Below are 20,973 nucleotides of genomic sequence, written 5' to 3' on the forward strand. Positions count from 1 at the left end.
GAAGTGTTATTCCTTTCCGGTTTCGGGCAAACATCCCCTCCCCTCCCCTTCCTTATGGGTGTTCCCCTCCCAACCCTCCCCCTTGCTTCCCTCTCCCCAACAGTCTAGTTCACTGGGGGTTCAGTCTTAGCAGGACCCAGGGCTTCCCCTTCCACTGGTGCTCTTACTAGGATATTCATTGCTACCTATGAGGTCAGAGTCCAGGGTCAGTCCATGTATAGTCTTTGGGTAGTGGCTTAGTCCCTGGAAGCTCTGTTTGGTTGGCATTGTTGTACATATGGGGTCTCGAGCTCCTTCAAGCTCTTCCAGTTCTTTCTCTGATTCCTTCAACGGGGGTCCTGTTCTCAGTTCAGTGGTTTCCTGCTGGCATACGCCTCTGTATTTGCTATATTCTGGCTGTGTCTCTCAGGAGCGATATGCATTCACTTTTTGATCATCCGTCTTGAGTTTCATTTGTTCTAGGCATCTAGGGTAATTCGAGCATTTGGGCTAATAGCCACTTATCAATGAGTACATACCATGTATGTCTTTCTGTGATTGTGTTAGCTCACTCAGGATGATATTTTCCAGTTCCAACCATTTGCCTACGAATTTCATAAAGTCATTGTTTTTGATAGCTGAGTAATATTCCATTGTGTAGATGTACCACATTTTCTGTATCCATTCCTCTGTTGAAGGGCATCTGGGTTCTTTCCAGCTTCTGGCTATTATAAATAAGGCTGCGATGAACATAGTGGAGCACATGTCTTTTTTATATGTTGGGGCATCTTTTGGGTATATGCCCAGGAGAGGTATAGCTGGATCCTCAGGCAGTTCAATGTCCAATTTTCTGAGGAACCTCCAGACTGATTTCCAGAATGGTTGTAGCAGTCTGCAACCCCACCAACAATGGAGGAGTGTTCCCCTTTCTCCACATCCTCGCCAGCATTTGCTGTCACCTGAGTTTTTGATCTTAGCCATTCTCACTGGTGTGAGGTGAAATCTCAGGGTTGTTTTGATTTGCATTTCCCTTATGACTAATGATGTTGAACATTTCTTTAGGTGTTTCTCGGCCATTCAGCATTCCTCAGCTGTGAATTCTTTGTTTAGCTCTGAACCCCATTTTTTAATAGGGTTATTTGTCTCCCTGCTGTCTAACTTCTTGAGTTCTTTGTATATTTTGGAAATAAGCCCTCTATCTGTTGTAGGATTGGTAAAGATCTTTTCCCAATCTGTTGGTTGTCGTTTTGTCCTAACCACAGTGTCCTTTGCCTTACAGAAGCTTTGCAGTTTTATGAGATCCCATTTGTCAATTCTTGATCTTAAAGCATAAGCCATTGGTGTTTTGTTCAGGAAATTTTTTCCAGTGCCCATGTGTTCCAAATGCTTCCCTAGTTTTTCTTCTATTAGTTTGAGTGTATCTGGTTTGATGTGGAGGTCCTTTATCCACTTGGACTTAAGCTTTGTACAGGGTGATAAGCATGGATCGATCTGCATTCTTCTACATGTTGACCTCCAGTTGAACCAGCACCATTTGCTGAAAATGCTATCTTTTTTTTCCATTGGATGGTTTTGGCTCCTTTGTCAAAAAAATCAAGTGACCATAGGTGTGTGGGTTCATTTCTGGGTCTTCAATTCTGTTCCATTGGTCTATCTGTCTGTCTCTGTACCAATACCATGCAGTTTTTATCACTATTGCTCTGTAATACTGCTTGAGTTCTGGGATAGTGATTCCCCTGAAGTCCTTTTATTGTTGAGGATAGTTTTAGCTATCCTGGGTTTTTGTTATTCAGATGAATTTGCAAATTGTTCTGTCTAACTCTTTGAAGAATTGGATTGGTATTTTGATGGGGATTGCATTGAATCTGTAGATCGCTTTTGGTAGAATGGCCATTTTTACTATATTAATCCTGCCAATCCATGAGCATGGGAGATCTTTCCATCTTCTGAGATCTTCTTCAATTTCTTTCTTCAGAGTCTTGAAGTTCTTATTGTACAGATCTTTCCCTTGCTTGGTTAAAGTCACACCGAGGTACTTTATATTATTTGGGTCTATTATGAAGGGTGTCATTTCCCTAATTTCTTTCTCGGCTTGTTTCTCTTTTGTGTAGAGGAAGGCTACTGATTTATTTGAGTTAATTTTATACCCAGCCACTTTGCTGAAGTTGTCTATCAGCTTTAGTAGTTCTCTGGTGGAACTTTTGGGATCACTTAAATATACTATCATATCATCTGCAAATAGTGATATTTTGACTTCTTCTTTTCCGATCTGTATCCCTTGACCTCCTTTTTGTTGTCTGATTGCTCTGGCTAGAACTTCAAGAACTATATTGAATAAGTAGGGAGAGAGTGGGCAGCCTTGTCTAGTCCCTGATTTTAGTGGGATTGCTTCAAGTTTCTCTCCATTTAGTTTAATGTTAGCAACTGGTTTGCTGTATATGGCTTTTACTATGTTTAGGTATGGGCCTTGGATTCCTATTCTTTCCAGGACTTTTATCATGAAGGGGTGTTGAATTTTGTCAAATGCTTTCTCAGCATCTAATGAAATGATCATGTGGTTTTGTTCTTTCAGTTTGTTTATATAATGGATCACGTTGATGGTTTTCCGTATATTAAACCATCCCTGCATGCCTGGGATGAAGCCTACTTGATCATGGTGGATGATTGTTTTGATGTGCTCTTGGATTCGGTTTGCCAGAATTTTATTGAGTATTTTTAAATGTCGATATTCATAAGGGAAATTGGTCTGAAGTTCTCTTTCTTTGTTGGGTCTTTGTGTGGTTTAGGTATAAGAGTAATTGTGGCTTCATAGAAGGAATTCGGTAGTGCTCCATCTGTTTCAATTTTGTGGAATAGTTGGATAATATTGGTACGAGGTCTTCTATGAAGGTCTGATAGAATTCTGCACTAAACCCGTCTGGACCTGGGCTCTTTTTGGTTGGGAGACCTTTAATGACTTCTTCTATTTCCTTAGGAGTTATGGGGTTGTTTAACTGGTTTATCTGTTCCTGATTTAACTTCGGTACCTGGTATCTGTCTAGGAAATTGTCCATTTCCTGCAGATTTTCAAGTTTTGTTGAATATAGGCTTTTATAGTAAGATCTGATGATTTTTTGAATTTCCTCTGAATCTGTAGTTATGTCTCCCTTTTCATTTCTGATTTTGTTAATTTGGACACACTCTCTGTGTCCTCTCGTTAGTCTGGCTAAGGGTTTATCTATCTTGTTGATTTTCTCAAAGAACCAACTTTTGGTTCTGTTGATTCTTTCTATGGTCCTTTTTGTTTCTACTTGGTTGATTTCAGCTCTGAGTTTGATTATTTCCTGCCTTCTACTACTCCTGGGTGTATTTGCTTCTTTTTTGTTCTAGAGCTTTTAGGTGTGCTGTCAAGCTGCTGACATATGCTCTTTCCTGTTTTCTTTCTGCAGGCACTCAGCGCTATGAGTTTTCCTCTTAGCTAACAGCTTTCATTGTGTCCCATAAGTTTGGGTATGTTGTACCTTCATTTTCATTAAATTCTAAAAGTTTTTAATTTCTTTCTTTATTTCTTCCTTGACCAGGTTATCATTGAGTAGAGCATTGTTCAATTTCCACGTATATGTGGGCATTCTTCCCTTATTGTTATTGAAGACCAGTTTTGGGCGTGGTGGTCTGATAGCACGCATGGGATTATTTCTATCTTTCTGTACCTGTTGAGGCCCGTTTTTTGACCAATTATATGGTCAATTTTGGAGAAAGTGCCATGAGGAGCTGAGAAGAAGGTATATCCTTTTACTTTAGGATAGAATGTTCTATAAATATCCGTTAAGTCCATTTGGCTCATGACTTCTCTTAGTCTGTCTACATCTCTGTTTAATTTCTGTTTCCATGATCTGTCCATTGATGAGAGTGGGGTGTTGAAATCTCCCACTATTATTGTGTGAGGTGCAATGTGTGTTTTGAGCTTTAGTAAGGTTTCTTTTACGTATGTAGGTGCCCTTGTATTTGGGGCATAGATATTTAGGATTGAGAGTTCATCTTGGTGGATTTTTCCTTTGATGAATATGAAGTGTCCTTCCTTATCTTTTTTGATGACTTTTAGTTGAAAATTGATTTTATCTGATATTAGAATGGCTACTCCAGCTTGCTTCTTCTGACCATTTGCTTGGAAAGTTGTTTTCCAGCCTTTCACTCTGAGGTAGTGTCTGTCTTTGTCTCTGAGGTGTGTTTCCTGTAGGCAGCAGAATGTAGGGTCCTCGTTGCGTATCCAGTTTGTTAATCTATGTCTTTTTATTGGAGAGTTGAGGCCATTGATGTTGAGAGATATTAAGGAATAGTGATTATTGCTTCCGGTTGTATTCATATTTGGATGTGAGGTTATGTTTGTGTGCTTTTCTTCTCTTTGTTTTGTTGCCAAGACGATTAGTTTCTTGCTTCTTCTAGGGTATAGCTTCCCTCCTTATGTTGGGCTTTACCATTTATTATCCTTTGTAGTGCTGGATTTGTAGAAAGATATTGTGTAAATTTGGTTTTGTCATGGAATATCTTGGTTTCTCCATCTATGTTGATTGAGAGTTTTGCAGGATACAGTAACCTGGGCTGGCATTTGTGTTCTCTTAGGGTCTGTATGACATCAGTCCAGGATCTTCTGGCCTTCATAGTTTCTGGCGAAAAGTCTGGTGTGATTCTGATAGGTCTGCCTGTATATGTTACTTGACCTTTTTCCCTTACTGCTTTTAATATTCTTTCTTTATTTTGTGCGTTTGGTGTTTTGACTATTATGTGACGGGAGGTGTTTCTTTTCTGGTCCAATCTATTTGGAGTTCTGTAGGCTTCTTGTATGCCTATGGGTATCTCTTTTTTTAGGTTAGGGAAGTTTTCTTCTATGATTTTGTTGAAGATATTTACTGGTCCTTTGAGCTGGGAGTCTTCACTCTCTTCTATACCTATTATCCTTAGGTTTGATCTTCTCATTGAGTCCTGGATTTCCTGTATGTTTTGGACCAGTAGCTTTTTTCCGCTTTACATTATCTTTGACAGTTGAGTCAATGATTTCTATGGAATCTTCTGCTCCTGAGATTCTCTCTTCCATCTCTTGTATTCTGTTGGTGAAGCTTGTATCTACAGCTCCTTGTCTCTTCTTTTGGTTTTCTATATCCAGGGTTGTTTCCATGTGTTCTTTCTTGATTGCTTCTATTTCCATTTTTAATTCCTTCAACTGTTTGATTGTGTTTTCCTGGAATTCTTTCAGGGATTTTTGTGTCTCCTCCCTATGGGCTTCTACTTGTTTATTTATGTTTTCCTGGAATTCTTTCAGGGATTTTTGTGTCTCCTCTCTATGGGCTTCTACTTGTTTATTTATATTTTCCTGGAATTCTTTCAGGCATTTTTGCGATTCCTCTCTGTAGGCTTCTACTTGTTCTCTAAGGGAGTTCTTCACGTCTTTCTTGAAGTCCTCCAGCATCATGGTCAAATATGATTTTGAATCTAGATCTTGCTTTTCTGGTGTGTTTGGATATTCCATGTTTGTTTTGATGGGAGAATTGGGCTCCGATGGTGCCAGGTAGTCTTGGTTTCTGTTGCTTGGGTTCCTGCGCTTGCCTCTCGCCATCAGATTATCTCTAGTGTTACTTTGTTCTGCTATTTCTGACAGTGGCTAAACTGTCCTATAAGCCTGTGTGTCAGGAGTGCTGTAGACCTGTTTTCCTGTTTTCTTTCTGCCAGTTATGGGGACAGAGTGTTCTGCTTTCGGGTGTGTAGTTTTTCCTCTCTACAGGTCTTCAGCTGTTCCTGTGGAACTGTGTCTTGAGTTCACCAGGCAAGTCACTTGCAGCAGAAAAGTTGGTCTTACCTGTGGACCCGAGGCTCAAGTTCGCTTGCGGGGTGCTGCCCACGGGCTCTCCGCTGCGGCAGCAACCAGGAAGATCTGCGCCGCCCCTTCCGGGAGGTTCCGTGCACCAGGGTTCCAGATATCTTTTGGTGTTTTCCTCTGGGCTCAGTACTGTGTGCAGCGTGCAGTCTCTTCTGGTTTCCCAGGCGTGTCCGCCTCTCTGAAGGTTTAGCTCTCCCTCCCACGGGATTTGGGTGCAGAGAACTGTTTATCCGGTCGGTCCCTTCAGGTGCGGTGTCTCAGGCGGTGGACCTGCTGCTCCTGGGCCCTCCTCTCCACGGGTACCCAGAGGCCGTTAACAGTTTCCTCCTGGGCCAGGGATGTGGGCAGGGGTGGGCAGCGTTGGTGATCTCCTCCGCTCTGCTGCCTCAGGAGTGCCCGCCCGACCAGGCGGCGAGAACTCCCCTCCAGGGGGCCTGGGAGCAGAGAGCTGCTGAGGGCAGGGATCCGCCGGCCCCGGAGTCTGGCCAAACACCAGAAGTGTCCGGTCCCAGAGGAACTCCGCCTCTGTGAGACCTGAGTTTACCAGGCAAGTCGTTTGTAGCAGAAAAGTTGGTCTTACCTGTGGACCCGAGGCTCAAGTTTGCTTGCGGGGTGCTGCCCACGGGCTCTCCGCTGCGGCAGCAACCAGGAAGATCTGCGCCGCCCCTTCCGGGAGGTTCCGTGCACCAGGGTTCCAGATATCTTTTGGTGTTTTCCTCTGGGCTCAGTACTGTGTGCAGCGTGCAGTCTCTTCTGGTTTCCCAGGCGTGTCCGCCTCTCTGAAGGTTTAGCTCTCCTCCCACGGGATTTGGGTGCAGAGAACTGTTTATCCGTCGGTCCCTTCAGGTGCGGTGTCTCAGGCGCAGTGGATCTGCTGCTCCTGGGCCCCTCTCTTCGGGTACCCAGAGGCCGTGTACGGTTGCCTCCTGGGCCAGGGATGTGGGCAGGGGTGGGCAGCGTTGGTGGCTTCCTCTCCTCTGCTGCCTCAGGAGTGCCCGCCCGACCAGGCGGCCAGAACTCCCCTCCGGGGGGCCTGGGAGCAGAGAGCTGCTGAGGGCAGGGATCCGCCGGTCCCGGAGTCTGGCCAAACACCGGAAGTGTCCAGTCCCAGAGGAACTCCGCCTCTGTGAGACCTGAGTTTACCAGGCAAGTCGTTTGTAGCAGAAAAGTTGGTCTTACCTGCGGGACCCAGGCTCAAGTTTGTTTGGGGTGCTGCCCACGGGCTCTCCGCTGCCGGCAGCAACCAGGAAGATCTCGCGCCCCTCAACTTGAGTATTTCTTATATACATTTCGAGTGTTATTCCCTTTCCCGGTTTCCGGGCAAACATCCCCCTCCCCCCTCCCCTTCCTTATGGGTGTTCCCCTCCCAACCCTCCCCCCCTTGCTTCCCTCTCCCCAACAGTCTAGTTCACTGGGGGTTCAGTCTTAGCAGGACCCAGGGCTTCCCCTTCCACTGGTGCTTATTTTCATGTTTTCAAAGGGATTTTTCTTAAAACTCATAGGTTAAGCAAACCATACGCTGAAGAAACAAATGATAGTAATCCTTTGGTATCCACTCTGAATTGGCAATCTATTTACTATGTGTGTTTTTAAGAGTTTCACATAGACATATGACATATGAATTTTGAATTTTATTTGTTTTAGCTTCAAGTGTGTCCCATTGGGGAGTGGTTAATGTAAGCTCATTGACTGATTTAAACAGGGATCAGTAAAGCAGCTAAACGTATGTCTTGCTTTCCTAGAAGAAATGCTTTGTGAAAAAATGTTCTGCACTTCTGGTTTTTGACTGCTGGAATTCAAGTGTGTGCCACCACATCTAGATGTTTTTGGTGATTTTTTTAAAAATACATTAGACTTGTAATATTGTAAGGTAGAAAAGTAGGTTTCAAAGAGTTACTTTTTTTATATAGTTTTGGAAAAGACACCAAGGATAGATGCTTTATAAAAAGAAACAGGGTCTGATTCACAGTGTAGGAGGCTAGAGGTTCAAGTTCGTGTAGACCCTCCTTGATCTCCTGCCTCAGGAGTTTTGGTGGAATTAACATGATTGTTCCTAAGTGGATATTCATCATAGTAGACTTTAACTCTACCTTTAAAAAATTGTAATTATTTTGCTTTTTAAATTATACAGAAGCTCTAAGGCCATTTTCATGTAAATACATAATGTACTTGAAGATATTCCCCCATTTTTATCTTTTGAAGTAAAATAAATCTTTTGTAGTATTTTGTCCATAAATCCTTACGTCTAAGAGAAAGGTTTTGAGGCAAGATTCACCTCTCTTTACTTTGTTTTTGGTTTTTGTTTTATTTTTTTTTCTTCCTTTCCTTATTTGGGGCTGAAATCCTGGGCCTTAAACCTGCTAGGTAAGTGTTCTAACACTGGGCTACACTCCTAGCTCTTGCTTTTTATAGCACCTCACTCATGGACTAAGTGGTATCCCGAAAGAACTATATTAATCCCTTCCAAGGGCAGTGTCCTTTATGACCTCATCACCTGCCACTAGGTGCCACTTCTGAGAGCCATCCACCTCTCAGCATTCTCTGTGGAGATTCATGATCCACATTTGGTAGTAGAAGCAGGTTTCAAGTGATTCCGCGAAGCTGTCCTTCCCCTGGGGAAGCTTACTTGATACAAAAGTTTCTGGCTTATATTTGATTGGTTGTTGTTTACTGGTCTATTTTGAATGACATGGAAATCATATATAAACATATATACCCGTTGTTTATAAATCTTGATGCTCCTGTTCAGATCTTCTATCACCTTTTTACTGTGAATGAGTTATTTAACTTCTTTATATCTGTCTCTTTAACTATGAAGTGAGCCTAATCTCACTTAAAGCACTGATGCTGATGGGGAAACAGTTCATCTAAGAATTTGGTACATTCTTTGCATATGTTAATTGTTGAGCTATTGAAAAGTTCTTGTTTTTGTAGATGCTGCAGTACCTACTATATTTATTATGTATTATTTATTACAGTTTATACTCCTGTCTTCATTGTTCAGAATGGAAAATACATTCCTTTAATGTTCATGTGTGAAAATAATTATTGTATTCTACCAACAGAAATTTGTTCTTGAATTAGGGAGTGTCGTGTATTTCCACATCCTCAACTCTTGCTGATGCGTGCAGCGTCATTTTCACAGGAACAGTTAACTACTTGATACCTGTGTATACAAATAATAGTGGTGGACTTGGCAGTTGAGAGGCATTGTGTGTTCTGTTAGTTTTTATGAATTAAGTTTATTTACTTTGTGCGCCAGTGTGTGTGCCATGGGAGGTGTTAGACGTGAGAAGACAACTTGGGAGCCAGGTCTCGCCTTCTACAAATAGGTCCTGTGAGCTAAGCTGAGCTGAGCTGAGTCAGCCAAGGAGTGGGTACCTTTACCTGCTATGCCATCTTCCTGCCCCTAATCTATCGGTTCCTCTGTTCTAGCTGAATTTAAATCAGTTTGTATAGACACAGACAATTGTTTTCTTTCTGTGGGCATTTTGTCTAAAGTCTTCACTTGGCAGTTATATTTTTATTGTTAAAAGGAGTATGTTGCTATTTAGGAAAAAAATTAACATTAAGAACAGATTTCTTTTGGTAGAATGCAATAGTTTTATGCAGTTTTATAAAGGTTATTTATAGTTACTGAGAGAGAATTTTGTAGACTTTCCAAGTGACAACCTCCCTCTGAAATTAGTAGCTAAGCCTAGAAACAGTTGAAATAGATGGGCTGCGGGGGGAGGAGGAATCCCTCGTGTTGCTCTGCTCTTGTCTTGTGGGTCTTTCCTTTATTTTCAATTTAATAGAAGTCTTTGACTTCTATGATTTATTTGAAAATTGTGTGCATAGTGCTCCTTCCCACTTTGTATATTACTGGTCATACTAAAAAATTAGTAAAAGTCAGAAATCAATAGCTAAATAATATGTATAATTATTCAGCTATAAACCTATTTTATTTATTTACTTGTATGTTGGGGCATATGTGATATGTGTATGTGGATGGCACATATATTGAAGATACAAGACAACTTTTTTTTATCTATTAACTTGAATATTTCTTATTTACATTTCGATTTTTATTCCCCTTCCCAGTTTCCAGGCCAACATTCCCCTAACCCCTCCCCCTCTCCTTCCATATGGGCTTCCCCTTCCCATCCTCCCCCCATTACCACTCTTCCCCTAACAATCAAGTTCACTGGGGGTTCAGTCTTGGCAGGACCAAGGGCTTCCCCTTTCACTGGTGCTCTTACTAGGCTATTCATTGCTACCTATGAGGTTGGAGCCCAGGGTCAGTCCATGTATATAGTCTTTGGGTAGTGGTTTAGTCCCTGGAAGCTCTGGTTGGTTGGCATTGTTGTTCATATGGGGTCTCAGCCCCTTCAAGCTCTTCCAGTTCTTTCTCTGATTCCTTCAACGGGGGTCCCGTTCTCAGTTCAGTGGTTTGCTGCTGGCATTCGCCTCTGTATTTGCTGTATTCTGGCTGTGTCTCTCAGGAGAGATCTACATCCGGCTCCTGTCTGCCTGCACTTCTTTGCTTCATCCATCTTGTCTAATTAGGTGGCTGTATATGTATGGGCCACATGTGGGGGGCAGGCTCTGAATGGGTGTTCCTTCTGTGTCTGTTTTAATCTTTGCCTCTCTATTCCCTGCCAAGGGTATTCTTGTTCCCCTTTTAAAGAAGGGTGAAGCATTCACATTTTGGTCATCCTTCTTGAGTTTCATGTGTTCTGTGCATCTAGGGTAATTCAAGCATTTGGGCTAATATTCACTCATCAATGAGTGCATACCATGTGTGTTTTTCTGTGACAAGACAACTTTTGAGAGTTGGTTCTCTCCTTTCCCCTTGTTGAAACAGGGTCTCTCTCTCTCTCTCTCTCTCTCTCTCTCTCTCTCTCTCTCTCTCTCTCTCTCTCTCTTTTTCTGCCATGCTGTATACTATAAGCTACCTTTCTTGAAAGCTTCTAGATGGTTCTCTTGTTCTCATCTCTGATGTCAGTATAGAAGGGATCAGATTACAGATGCATGTCACTACATCTGCCTTCTTTACATGATGCTGGGATCACCAGGCTTGTATGCCAAGTGCTTTTACTTACTGAGCTGACAGGCTGGCCCCTAAATCTTTATTTAAATAAAAAATTACATTGATTCAGATTGCTTATCATGCTAAAGTATTCAAAGTAATTCAGACATTCATGTAGTGTGAAAACTAATTCAGGAACCTCTTTTACTCTCCCCCAACTCACTCAGTTTCCCTCCCTCCCTCACTTTCTCCCCCTCTCTCTCTCTCTCTCTGTGTGTGTGTGTGTGTGTGTGTTTCATATGGAAACACATTTGTGTGTGTGTGTGTGTGGGGTGCATTTGCACATGTGTTTGAAAGCTAGAGTTCAACTTTGGACTTTGGGTGTCTTCCTCAGTTTTTCTCCACTTCTTTTTTTCAAGGTAGGGTCTCTCACTGATTTAGTTAGGATGGCTGTCCAGCAAGCTGTCCTTCTGTCTCTGCCTTCCTAACCCTGACTGTTGAGTGTATGGAGCTTTTTTGACACTCAGGTGTTCACGCTTGCATAGTAAGCACTACTTAGTCATCTCCCCAGTCTCTTCTCCCTAACGTTTTATACAAAGATAAACTTAGGTTAATAATTTGGTAAGGAACTTTATATTATTTTCCAACCCAGGGCATATGCCTTAATTTTTCAGCAACTAATTGATAGTAATCGGTATTTTGTATACAAAAAATATTTTTAAAAATTTAAACAAAATATCCTAATATTGTACAATATTTCGTTCATTATTTTAAATTATTAGTTGACTTTATGTACGGTGTTTAAATGAATCAATCTTCAATACATGTTTGAAAATAAATATGTCAATGCACTTAAAAATTCTTGATATGGTAGCATGTGTCTTTAATCCCAGACTCAGGAGGCAGAGTCAGGCAGGTCTCGTATGAGTTCAAGGCAAAGCTGGCTTCTGTGTATAGAGAGTTCCAGGCTGGCCATGATTGCATGGCGAGGCCCTGTCTTAAACATTGTTATAAAGATCACATTATTTCATATACTTGTATTTCAGTTTGCTTTTTTATTTAGTGATTGTGTTGTTTAGCAGGAGCATCTCTGTTAGTAATGTGTCTTACAAGCATGAGGCCCTGAGCTCAGGTCCTCAGCATCTACCTTAAAAATCCAGCCGCAGTGATATAAGCCTGTGATCCTATCTCTGGGGAGTAGAGACTGACTGGAGCTGGCGGTGAGCTCAGACTCAGTGTGAGAACCTGGCTGAACAAACAAGAGAACACTGGTGTCAGTTTCTGACCTCCATATGCACATGCATGCATGCATGCATGCACACACAAAGACAATGTGTGTGTTGATAGCTAGAGACTTCTTAGATTTTTGAATACCTCAAGTTTTCAGGCATTTGGCTTTAAAATCCTCTTTCGAGTTATAGGAACTACTTATGTGGTATATATTAGGAAAATTGAATGCATTCTGAAAAAAATACTTTCCTGAGATTTCCTTTCAACAATACTTTTGAAGCACAGATAAACTTGCTTCCTGTCTCTCAGTTTCCTGTATCCATGGCAACCCCTGTTTTACACATTGGCTGTAGAGGAACCAGTGTGAAGAGTGGCGTTTCCTGCACAAGCTAGGACTTTAAAATTCAAAAAAGGTGGAGTTCTGGAGGTCAGCAGTAGCCCAGAAAGAGCTGAGTTAAGGACCGGTGCTCTGCAGAGTTAAAACAAAAGCCTAAAAGCCAGGATGATATGATTTCCTTATTCTTGGTAAGATTATTTAAGCATAGTCATTTAACCAAAATGAGTTTTGTGGAAAACTACAGCTTGCTTTTTCTGTTCATATTTTCATAAATTGTTGTTTGATATTAGGCGCAATATAGATTATGGGGCATGTATCAAAAATCGTTATCCTCACGTTATGTGTCAGAGTCAATTCTTATAGTTTATCTTAGCAAACATTTTTCAGTTTGAATTATCTTTGCTAAAGAATTGATTTCATAGCTGTGTTAGCAGTTCTGTTCCAAATGTTCACCATAGCATACTGTCACCTATAGTATGTGTTAATACGGTTTTGGCTTATCCTACTTTAAATGGAGTATTGAAGTTTCAGTATTTTGATACTTTCGTTTTAAGACCTTTCTGATATGTTTTGTCTTTGGAGTCAGTTCTGATGTGGGGAAAAAATTATATTGGGTGGACTTTTATTTTCTCTTCCTTGCTTGTGTTTATTTCTGTGTTGCTACCTACTTTTTGAAAAATAACATTATTGTTTAAAGGAATACTGGGGTATTTGTATTCTTACCAGCTCTTCGTGAAAGGCAGACTAACCCAGTCCTTTCACATTCCTTAGAATTTTCATAAAGCCCAGTTTTTCTGTATCTGATTGAGAATAATGAAACGTCTCATGTAAGTGAAAGTGGATTAGTTACTTGTTTTGTAGAATTCTATTTGGGTAACTATCATGTATGAATATCTTAAAGGCTTTGTTTAGTTAAGCCATTTGTTTTTCTGTCTCTAAACAGTTTTATAAACTGCTTACTGCCTGAAGTATTTAAGGGGCGGTGAGATCTTCATGATTTGTATTTGAGGTCTAACTGGGTGTCTTTTGTTCTGAGGAAAATTGTTTGATGATTTGTAAATGTGTACACTTACAGAGGACTCGCCACTGTACGTGACATAGTTGGTACAGTTGTTCCCAAATTCTTGACTTATTGAACAATAAAAACTTAAGGATATAGAGCTCAGACTTTCATTGTCTTATACCCCTTGATTATTTGTATCTAGAAAGTAATATTTTAACAAAAGTAAATTAAATGTTCTTATAAATCTTGAGACTGCCTTTATGTTACCCTTTGAAACATGATAGCCTTTTGTGTTTTCAATGAGTTAATTGATGTAAAGAGTTATCAATGTAAAGTATTCCCTCCTAAAGCATGTAAAGATTATAAATGTTACTAGGATTAGGCTTAGTAAATTAACAATCTTAAACATTTGATTTTAACTGATAATTATCTCGAATATTTAAACCTGATACATTTAGCTTGTTATGCAATTTATTGTAAATTAGAACCAAGAATCTTAACATTGATAATAATACATTTGAACCTATGGGAACATCTTTGAAAATCCTTAATCTGTCATTTAATAATCTTACAGAATTACATCCAAGGGTACCTAAACTATTGTCTTCATTGACTCCTCTTCAGGCAAATTCCAATTTTGTGAATACAAACTTTTGGGTCTTCAAGAGTGGCTAGCCTGGTCAGCCATTGCTGTAAACATCTGTTTTCAGAATCCCCTATCCATGTGTGGCAGAGCATTATGTTATATTAAATGGACTGACATTACAAATTGCCTTTACCTTCGACCAATATATCCAGACCTTGGGCTGTAAAATTTCTTCCTATTCGTCACAAGACCACTGCACTAATGATGGCCTGGCATAAAGTAACCACAAGTGGGAAACCTTTGGAAAGCACTGTGCCGGAGAGCAATACCATCTGGGAACCGGTCCGAACTTCCCCGGCCAGTAGATCTTTTCAAGAGAGTACACTTGGTAATGCACTGGAGAAGACTGCAGTGGTGCCTGTGCAGATACAGCTCACATCTGTTACCTTGAGCCCGGAAAAAAACGCTGCTCTACCAATTGATGACTCTTCTGTGTCAGGAAAAACATCTCTAATTTGTACCCAAGAAGTTGAGAAGTTGAATGAGGCATTTGACTTTTTGCTAGCTTTTTTCATCTTAGCTTGTATTTTAATCATTTTTTTGATCTACAAAGTTATTCAGTTTAAACAAAAACTAAAGGCACTAGAAGACTCAGTGGAAAATAGACTTGAGTATTACAGCTTTTATCAATCAGCAAGGTACAATGTAACTGCCTCAGTTTGTCACACCTCTCCGGATTCTCTGGAAAGTCCTGGCTTACAACAGATTGGACTTGATAAACAAATTGTTCCTGAAAATGGGGCACAAGTTATTCTCTTTGAACATTCTGCTTTATGACTCAATTAAATATTGACTAAAAAATTCCGTAGTGCCATATGGCCTTAAAACTTAATCCTTCTCAAAGAATTATGTTAGGATTGTTAAAGTGTTTATTAGTAATTTGAATAAAGTGTATTTGTTCTGCATATATCTTCTTTGATATTGTACCAAGACAAGTAGTCAGCTTTCTGGGTATTGAACATCATGTTAAATATGTCACAAATTATGTTTATTTCTAATGTCTTTGTAAGGTTGTCCTATCTATATTAAATTACACATAAGGAAAAATAGGGAGAAAGTTTAACTGATTTTTCAAGATTCTCACGGCGTATGACATGTTTTAACTCTGTTGGACTTGAGCTGAAGCTTTTCATTTTATGCTTTGTTGTTGCCTAGGCACTAGGATTATAATGTTCAAAAATTAGATGTGGTTCCTATTCTTGCTTGAACTTGAACCTAGAAGAAGACACACGATTAGTATGCAGTATGTTAAGTGCTGTTCTCGTAAGCACTTTTGAATATATGTGGTGATGAAGGCTAACTTTATGAAAAAATAAGCATTAAAACTATCATTCTGTGCCTAGAAGCACACATCACTCGGTGCTCAAGAGACAGAGGGAAGTAGATTCTGTGAGTTCTAGGCCTGCCAGGGTTATATAGTAAGGCCATACTAAGACAGCAGCATCAACAAAAACACTCCTATCAGGAAACAGAGGTTAACCCAGTAAAGAGAGTTGTTGGAAAGATTAGCATGTTAGAAAGATAATGAACAAGAAAGGACTCAAAGTCCTGAAAAGCTTTGCAACTATATAGATAGAGAAATAAATGGTTAAAGGCTATTATAATTTTATGCTTTATTCTGAGGGCCACAGGAAGCCTTGAGGAATTTAACCACTGGAGAGATACTATGTAATTCACCCTCTAATAGAAAAAATTAACTCTTTATGGAGGGAACAACATTAACTAAGAAGCAGAACTATTAACCCTGGTGAGAGATGCTGGTATCATGGTGGGCAGGATGGATAGTTACCGTCAAGTCAAATGAGCTGTTTTGGTAATTGATTGAAGGGAACTAAAAAATGTTATGCTTTTGCCATAGGCAATTCTGTACTACATTCTGGAAGCTAAGAAATAATGTTGAGGTGGATGGGCCAAGATGATCAATTTTGAATTAATAGAATTTTAGGTTCATGTACAGTTGATATCCCTGTATAAATACCTGGCAAGCAGAAGTTCAGGATCAGGGTTTATTTGGTAAAGCTGTTTCATGTTCATCATCTAACACATTGAAAGTAAAAAAACACACGCTACCAAAACAACTAAGCGAGAAAGATTAGGACTCAGGCTTTTAGACTCTTTAATACAAACATTTACTAGTGGAAATCAAGTAATGCAGAGATTTTCTATATTAGTACATGTTTGAGGTTATATACACATAATATTAAACAATAGTTTAATAAATAATAAACATTTGTGATAGTTAATAGTGACCTGAACCACAAATAGATGATCAACATGTTTGTTGTTCTTCGTGAACCAATTTTCATACTTTATTAAAAGTTAATACTACCTGCATAATATTGTTTTAAAGCATTCTAAGGTGCTTAACCAAGTAATAATTTTTAGCCTCTTTTATAAAATGGGAATCCTTATAAGAACGGTATAATGCCTTAAGACTATAAGAAAACTCTACATTGTACAATGCCTCAAACTCAGATTCACCCAGAAGTTTTCTTACCCCTGCTCCATTTCTACCACCCAAGTGGGTGATTGAGTGGATGTGGAACAGGTCTGTTAAGTTTTCAGGTTTTGTTTTAAGGCATAGTCTTTCTATGTAGACCAGGTTGGCAAAGTGTTGAGATTAACAGTGTATGCCAACACACCTGTCTTGATTTTCCATTCTTACAAGTTTGCTGATAGTGCTGGTCAGGAGACCATGTGTTGAGAATCACTGCATAAAGATATCTGAGAGAAAATGAGAAGGATCTGAGGAGTTAGTTTAAGATGCACTGGAAGTGGTGACAGGACCGAGAGTTGCTCACTGGGGAAAAGGACTTGCTCTGCAAGCTTCAGGATGTGGGTTTGAATCCTTGGAACTTGCTAAAGTGAAAGTGTCCGCCGTCTCTGAGGTCCTGTGCAAGATGGGAATAGAGATAAGAGAAACCCTGTAAGCTTCTAGGGCACCTAGCCCAAAGAAGCAATGGAAAATAACCAGAGATCCTGTCTCAAACTGGGTGGATGGTGAGGATGGATGCCCGAGGTAGTCCTGTTCTCCATATGCAAGGCATTTTACTTATAAAAGAAGGCATTAATAGTAATTTCTTCTACACCCATACCGGAGTGTTCCGTCTTCAGGCCTAGGCTTAGTTTATGATTTCAGGGTGAGGGAAAGTGATTCTATTAAAAAACAAAACAAAACACTCTTTTTTCCTTACATTATTTATGACTGAAAAGAATTTTTCCCGTTGATGCATTTCTAATTAATGATTCTTTTGTCAAGTCCTCAAAATCCCTTCCATTCCAGTTGTTTGCATTTAATAGCCAAAGGTACATTTAATAGAAGAAAATGCAAGCAGTTCAGAAGTGTGTATTGTAAAAGGTAGAAGTTTCTTCATCCTAAAACTGGAATCCTGTCTTAAACGACATTAAAAAAAAAAAAAAGCATGACTGTATATTTGAAGTCTAGAAAAATCCCTATGATTGGGTCTTTACTTTTATCTTAAAAGCCCCACGCTTAAAGACTCCAGTGCTAGGACACAGAAGATTAAGCAAGGGTTAAAAAAAAAAAAAAAAAAAAAACCCAACCGTTTTATATGTATTTTTGTTTGTAACATAATTGACTGAGATTCAACCAGAAAACTTTAGTTCCATTACTAACAACCTATAAATGGATTTATAATTGATCACATTTGTTTTCATGAAGTATTCAATTTGTGCTTTGTCAGCAGGTGCTCACTTTTTTCTTTTTTTGAGAGACATGGATTGACAGTGTAGCTCTGGTTGTCTTGGAACTCTGTAGACCATGCTGGCCTGGAGCTCACAGATATCTTGACTGCTGCTGCCTCATAAGCACTGGAATTAAAAGCATGTAACGATTCCCAGCCTGGATACAGTACTTTTAATGGGATATCATTTTCAACAATGGGATACCTTAATAAATTTCTTGGTTAGGGGTGAGCGGGATTGTGATTTCCTCCCTTCTCTCCCCTCCCTTCCTCCCCCTCTGTTGAGTTGCCAGTACATGGACATAAACCTCAGTCTGCTCTTAGTTGTGTCTTTGGAAAACTTGTTCTTTTTGCCAGATAATTTTCTATGGCAGTCATTTTTTCTAAGCTTAATTTTATATGGGTATACTTCTTTATATACATAATAATATAACTAAATGAATAAATACTCTTTGAGACACGCTTTGGCTTTTAAAACTCCTCTCTCCTCAGTGACTCCTTGCTTATGAAAGCCGCCTGACCTCCCTTCTAGCATGGCTCCACTCACAGGTTTATTCTCACTGTAAACAGAACGAACTTTGCAGAATCCCCCAGATAGCCCTGGAGAAAGAAGTCTGTGGACGAGACCTGTGAGGATGGACAAGGGAAGGAGAGGACTGGCAAAAATACTGCCTGGAGCCTGGGGATTTAACCGTAGAGGAAAGTTATTAAAAAATACAAATGTTTGCTTTAAAGCAGGAGAAAGATAACATTCAGATTTTTCAAAAGAACATTCTGAAATCAAGTGTGATGAAGCTTATCTGAGAGTCCAGGGTTCAGGAGGGTGGAGGCAAATGGATCAAAGATTAAAGGTATTCTCTGCTACATTCACTTGAAGGCTGGCTTGGGTTACTCAAGAGTTTGTCTCAAAAACCGCAACAAAATCCCTTTCGTGTGTGCTAGAGAGGATGAATTACAGAAGCAATGAAGGAAGTTTCCCTGTTTGAGAGGTCAAGTGGGGAGACAGAATTGGCCATGGCACAGCATCAATATAGGACTATCCAGAGATAAATGTGGTAGAATCATCAATGGTGAGTTGGTTTGGAGAAGAGTAAATGAGAAAAGGTAGCACTGAAAACCCTGATTTCTGGCTTGATTCTGATGTGATAAAGCCTGCCTTTATTTGTGGAAGGAAATTTAGGAGAGCCTGGTTTTACTTTTCCCATTTGTTTTGGGTTTTACTTTTGCTCAGAAAAGTGAGGATTCGTAGAGTTTGACATGATTGCGAGGTCACCAAGAGCAGATAGGGGAGAGGATGTGGGTTCAGTTAAGATTCTCATGCCTTGAGAAAGTGTGGCAAAGCTCCTGTGAAAGTCTGCCGGGAGTACAGTGGAGGAATTTTGTCATGGAGCCCACCTAGATAGCAGGCCTAGATGGCCTTTTTGGCTAGATTATACATGTAGCAACAGGGTCTCAGAGTGACAGGGTCTCACTCTGTAAGCTCTGGCTAGCCCAAAACCATATGTAGATCAGTCTAACCCTGCACTCTCAGAGATGCACTCAGCTTTGCCTCCCAAGGGCTGGAATTAAAGGCCAGCATGTTCCAGCATGCCAGCTACCGTATGAATATTTTTAAATAATTTAAAACTAGGGTCAGAAAGACAGCGTGGTGGTCAAGAGCACTTGCTCTTCTTGTAGAGGGCCCCAGCACTTTTATGGTGGCTCATAGTCATTTGTAACACCAGTTTCAGGAGATTGACTGTTCTCCTGTGACCTCGGAAGGCAGGAGGCACGCACATGGCGCCCATACGTACAGGCAAGCTCTCATACACATACAATTATGAAAACAGTACTTTAGAGAAATGGTTTTTCCTCTTATCCCAATTCAGAATTTTAGGTTTCTTGCTAAACTTTTTTAACTGTCAAGGTTACTGGTTCATTTTTCCCTACATTTAATTTTTTTTTTTTTTTTTTTTTTTTTTTTTTTTTTTTTTTTGTGTGTGTGTTTTTTTTTTTTTTTTTAATACAATGTATTTTGGTCATATTCAGACCAAATCCCAGATCTATCCCATTTTGTTAATTGTTTTACGGCCCCCCCCCCCATCAAGCCTCATTTGTTTGTTTGTTTGTTTTTGGTAACTTTAAGGTTTCTTTTTTGTGTTTTATTGACAGGTAGTTTCTTACCAATTGTTGGCATCAGTGTCCTTATCATTAATAGCTGAGTTGACTTTTAATCATGGAATGTTAGGTTTGCTTTAAGATAGTGAATTGTGAAGCTGAATTGGTTGCTTTGAGGTTAAGGACATGGGTTGCTCTCCCTGAGGTCCTGGGTTCAATTTCCAGCACCCACGTAATTGGTCACAACTTGCTGTAACTTCAGTTCCAAATGATCTAACACTCTGGTATGGCCTTCACAGGCACCAGGCTTACAGTGATATACAGATACAGCACATAGGCAAAGCATCTATATGCATAAAAATAAATATTTTAAAGTGATTTAATAAACTTTGAATTGTGAATGTTTTGCCTTTTTGGCAGGCATTTCCCAAACCAAATTTCTTTATATGCTATCTCATGTTTGTGCTGAGAATTACTATATAGAAAGGATTGTGTTTCTATTTAGAGGACAAAAATATTTACAGTCTATACTTAGAAAGTATGTAAGGGAAACTTTCAGGGTAAACATCAGTACTGCCATAGTTCGTGTGGAGATTGTGGGATAGAACTGTTGACTGTGGCTTTCTTGCTTCCTTGAACTCTTTCAACAAACATCTGTTACTTGTTTACTCTTGTTAAGTTGTGTAAGCCAACAAGTACAGTTGAGAATATCTTGTCTGGTTGTTGCTTTTAAGTTTTAATCGCTTGTTTCTTTCTTAAATTACCTTGCCCTTCCAAACTAATAATTCAAGGGTGATTTCCGTTATTAAGTAGGTGTGATTTGTGATTGGTATGATTAAGACCTGCTTATATTAGAGATAATTTTAAAGTGTTTAGAGTTCTGATTTTTTTCTTCAGCTACGATGAAAATTTTGTACAGCATCAATTTTGATTTATAAAATTGTATTGAAAATGTCCAAGGTTGTTCCTCCTTGTTCCCTCCTAGGACAGGAGGGTGAAGATAGAATGAGAACTTGTAAAATCATCACTTAATAGAGAGAAAAATTAAGATTGTGCTCTCTTGTGGTTGGCCAGTGTAGAGTGCTCACTAAAGGAAAACTCAAGGAAAGGGGACT

The 20,973-nt window shown here is 39.8% G+C and overlaps 2 protein-coding genes across 3 annotated transcripts in view; both read left to right on the forward strand.

Moving 5' to 3' along the window:
* Ipo11 (importin 11) overlaps positions 1-20,973 on the forward strand; it is a 167,395-nt gene that overhangs the window by 106,161 nt on the left and 40,261 nt on the right. The gene's annotated exons all lie outside the window — the stretch shown is intronic.
* Lrrc70 (leucine rich repeat containing 70) lies at positions 11,633-15,454 on the forward strand. The gene is made up of 2 exons (XM_032898935.1): positions 11,633-12,596; positions 13,986-15,454. The coding sequence occupies exon 2, from the start codon at positions 14,259-14,261 to the stop codon at positions 14,832-14,834; it is 576 nt and encodes a 191-aa protein (XP_032754826.1). The 5' UTR covers positions 11,633-12,596; positions 13,986-14,258; the 3' UTR covers positions 14,835-15,454.

This window comes from Rattus rattus, chromosome 3, assembly GCF_011064425.1.
Source record: "Rattus rattus isolate New Zealand chromosome 3, Rrattus_CSIRO_v1, whole genome shotgun sequence".
Lineage (NCBI taxonomy): Eukaryota > Metazoa > Chordata > Mammalia > Rodentia > Muridae > Rattus > Rattus rattus.

Excerpts from the sequence above, each read along its gene's own strand:
- Lrrc70 (XM_032898935.1), top strand. The coding sequence starts at position 14,259 with ATGATGGCCTGGCATAAAGTAACCACAAGTGGGAAACCTTTGGAAAGC.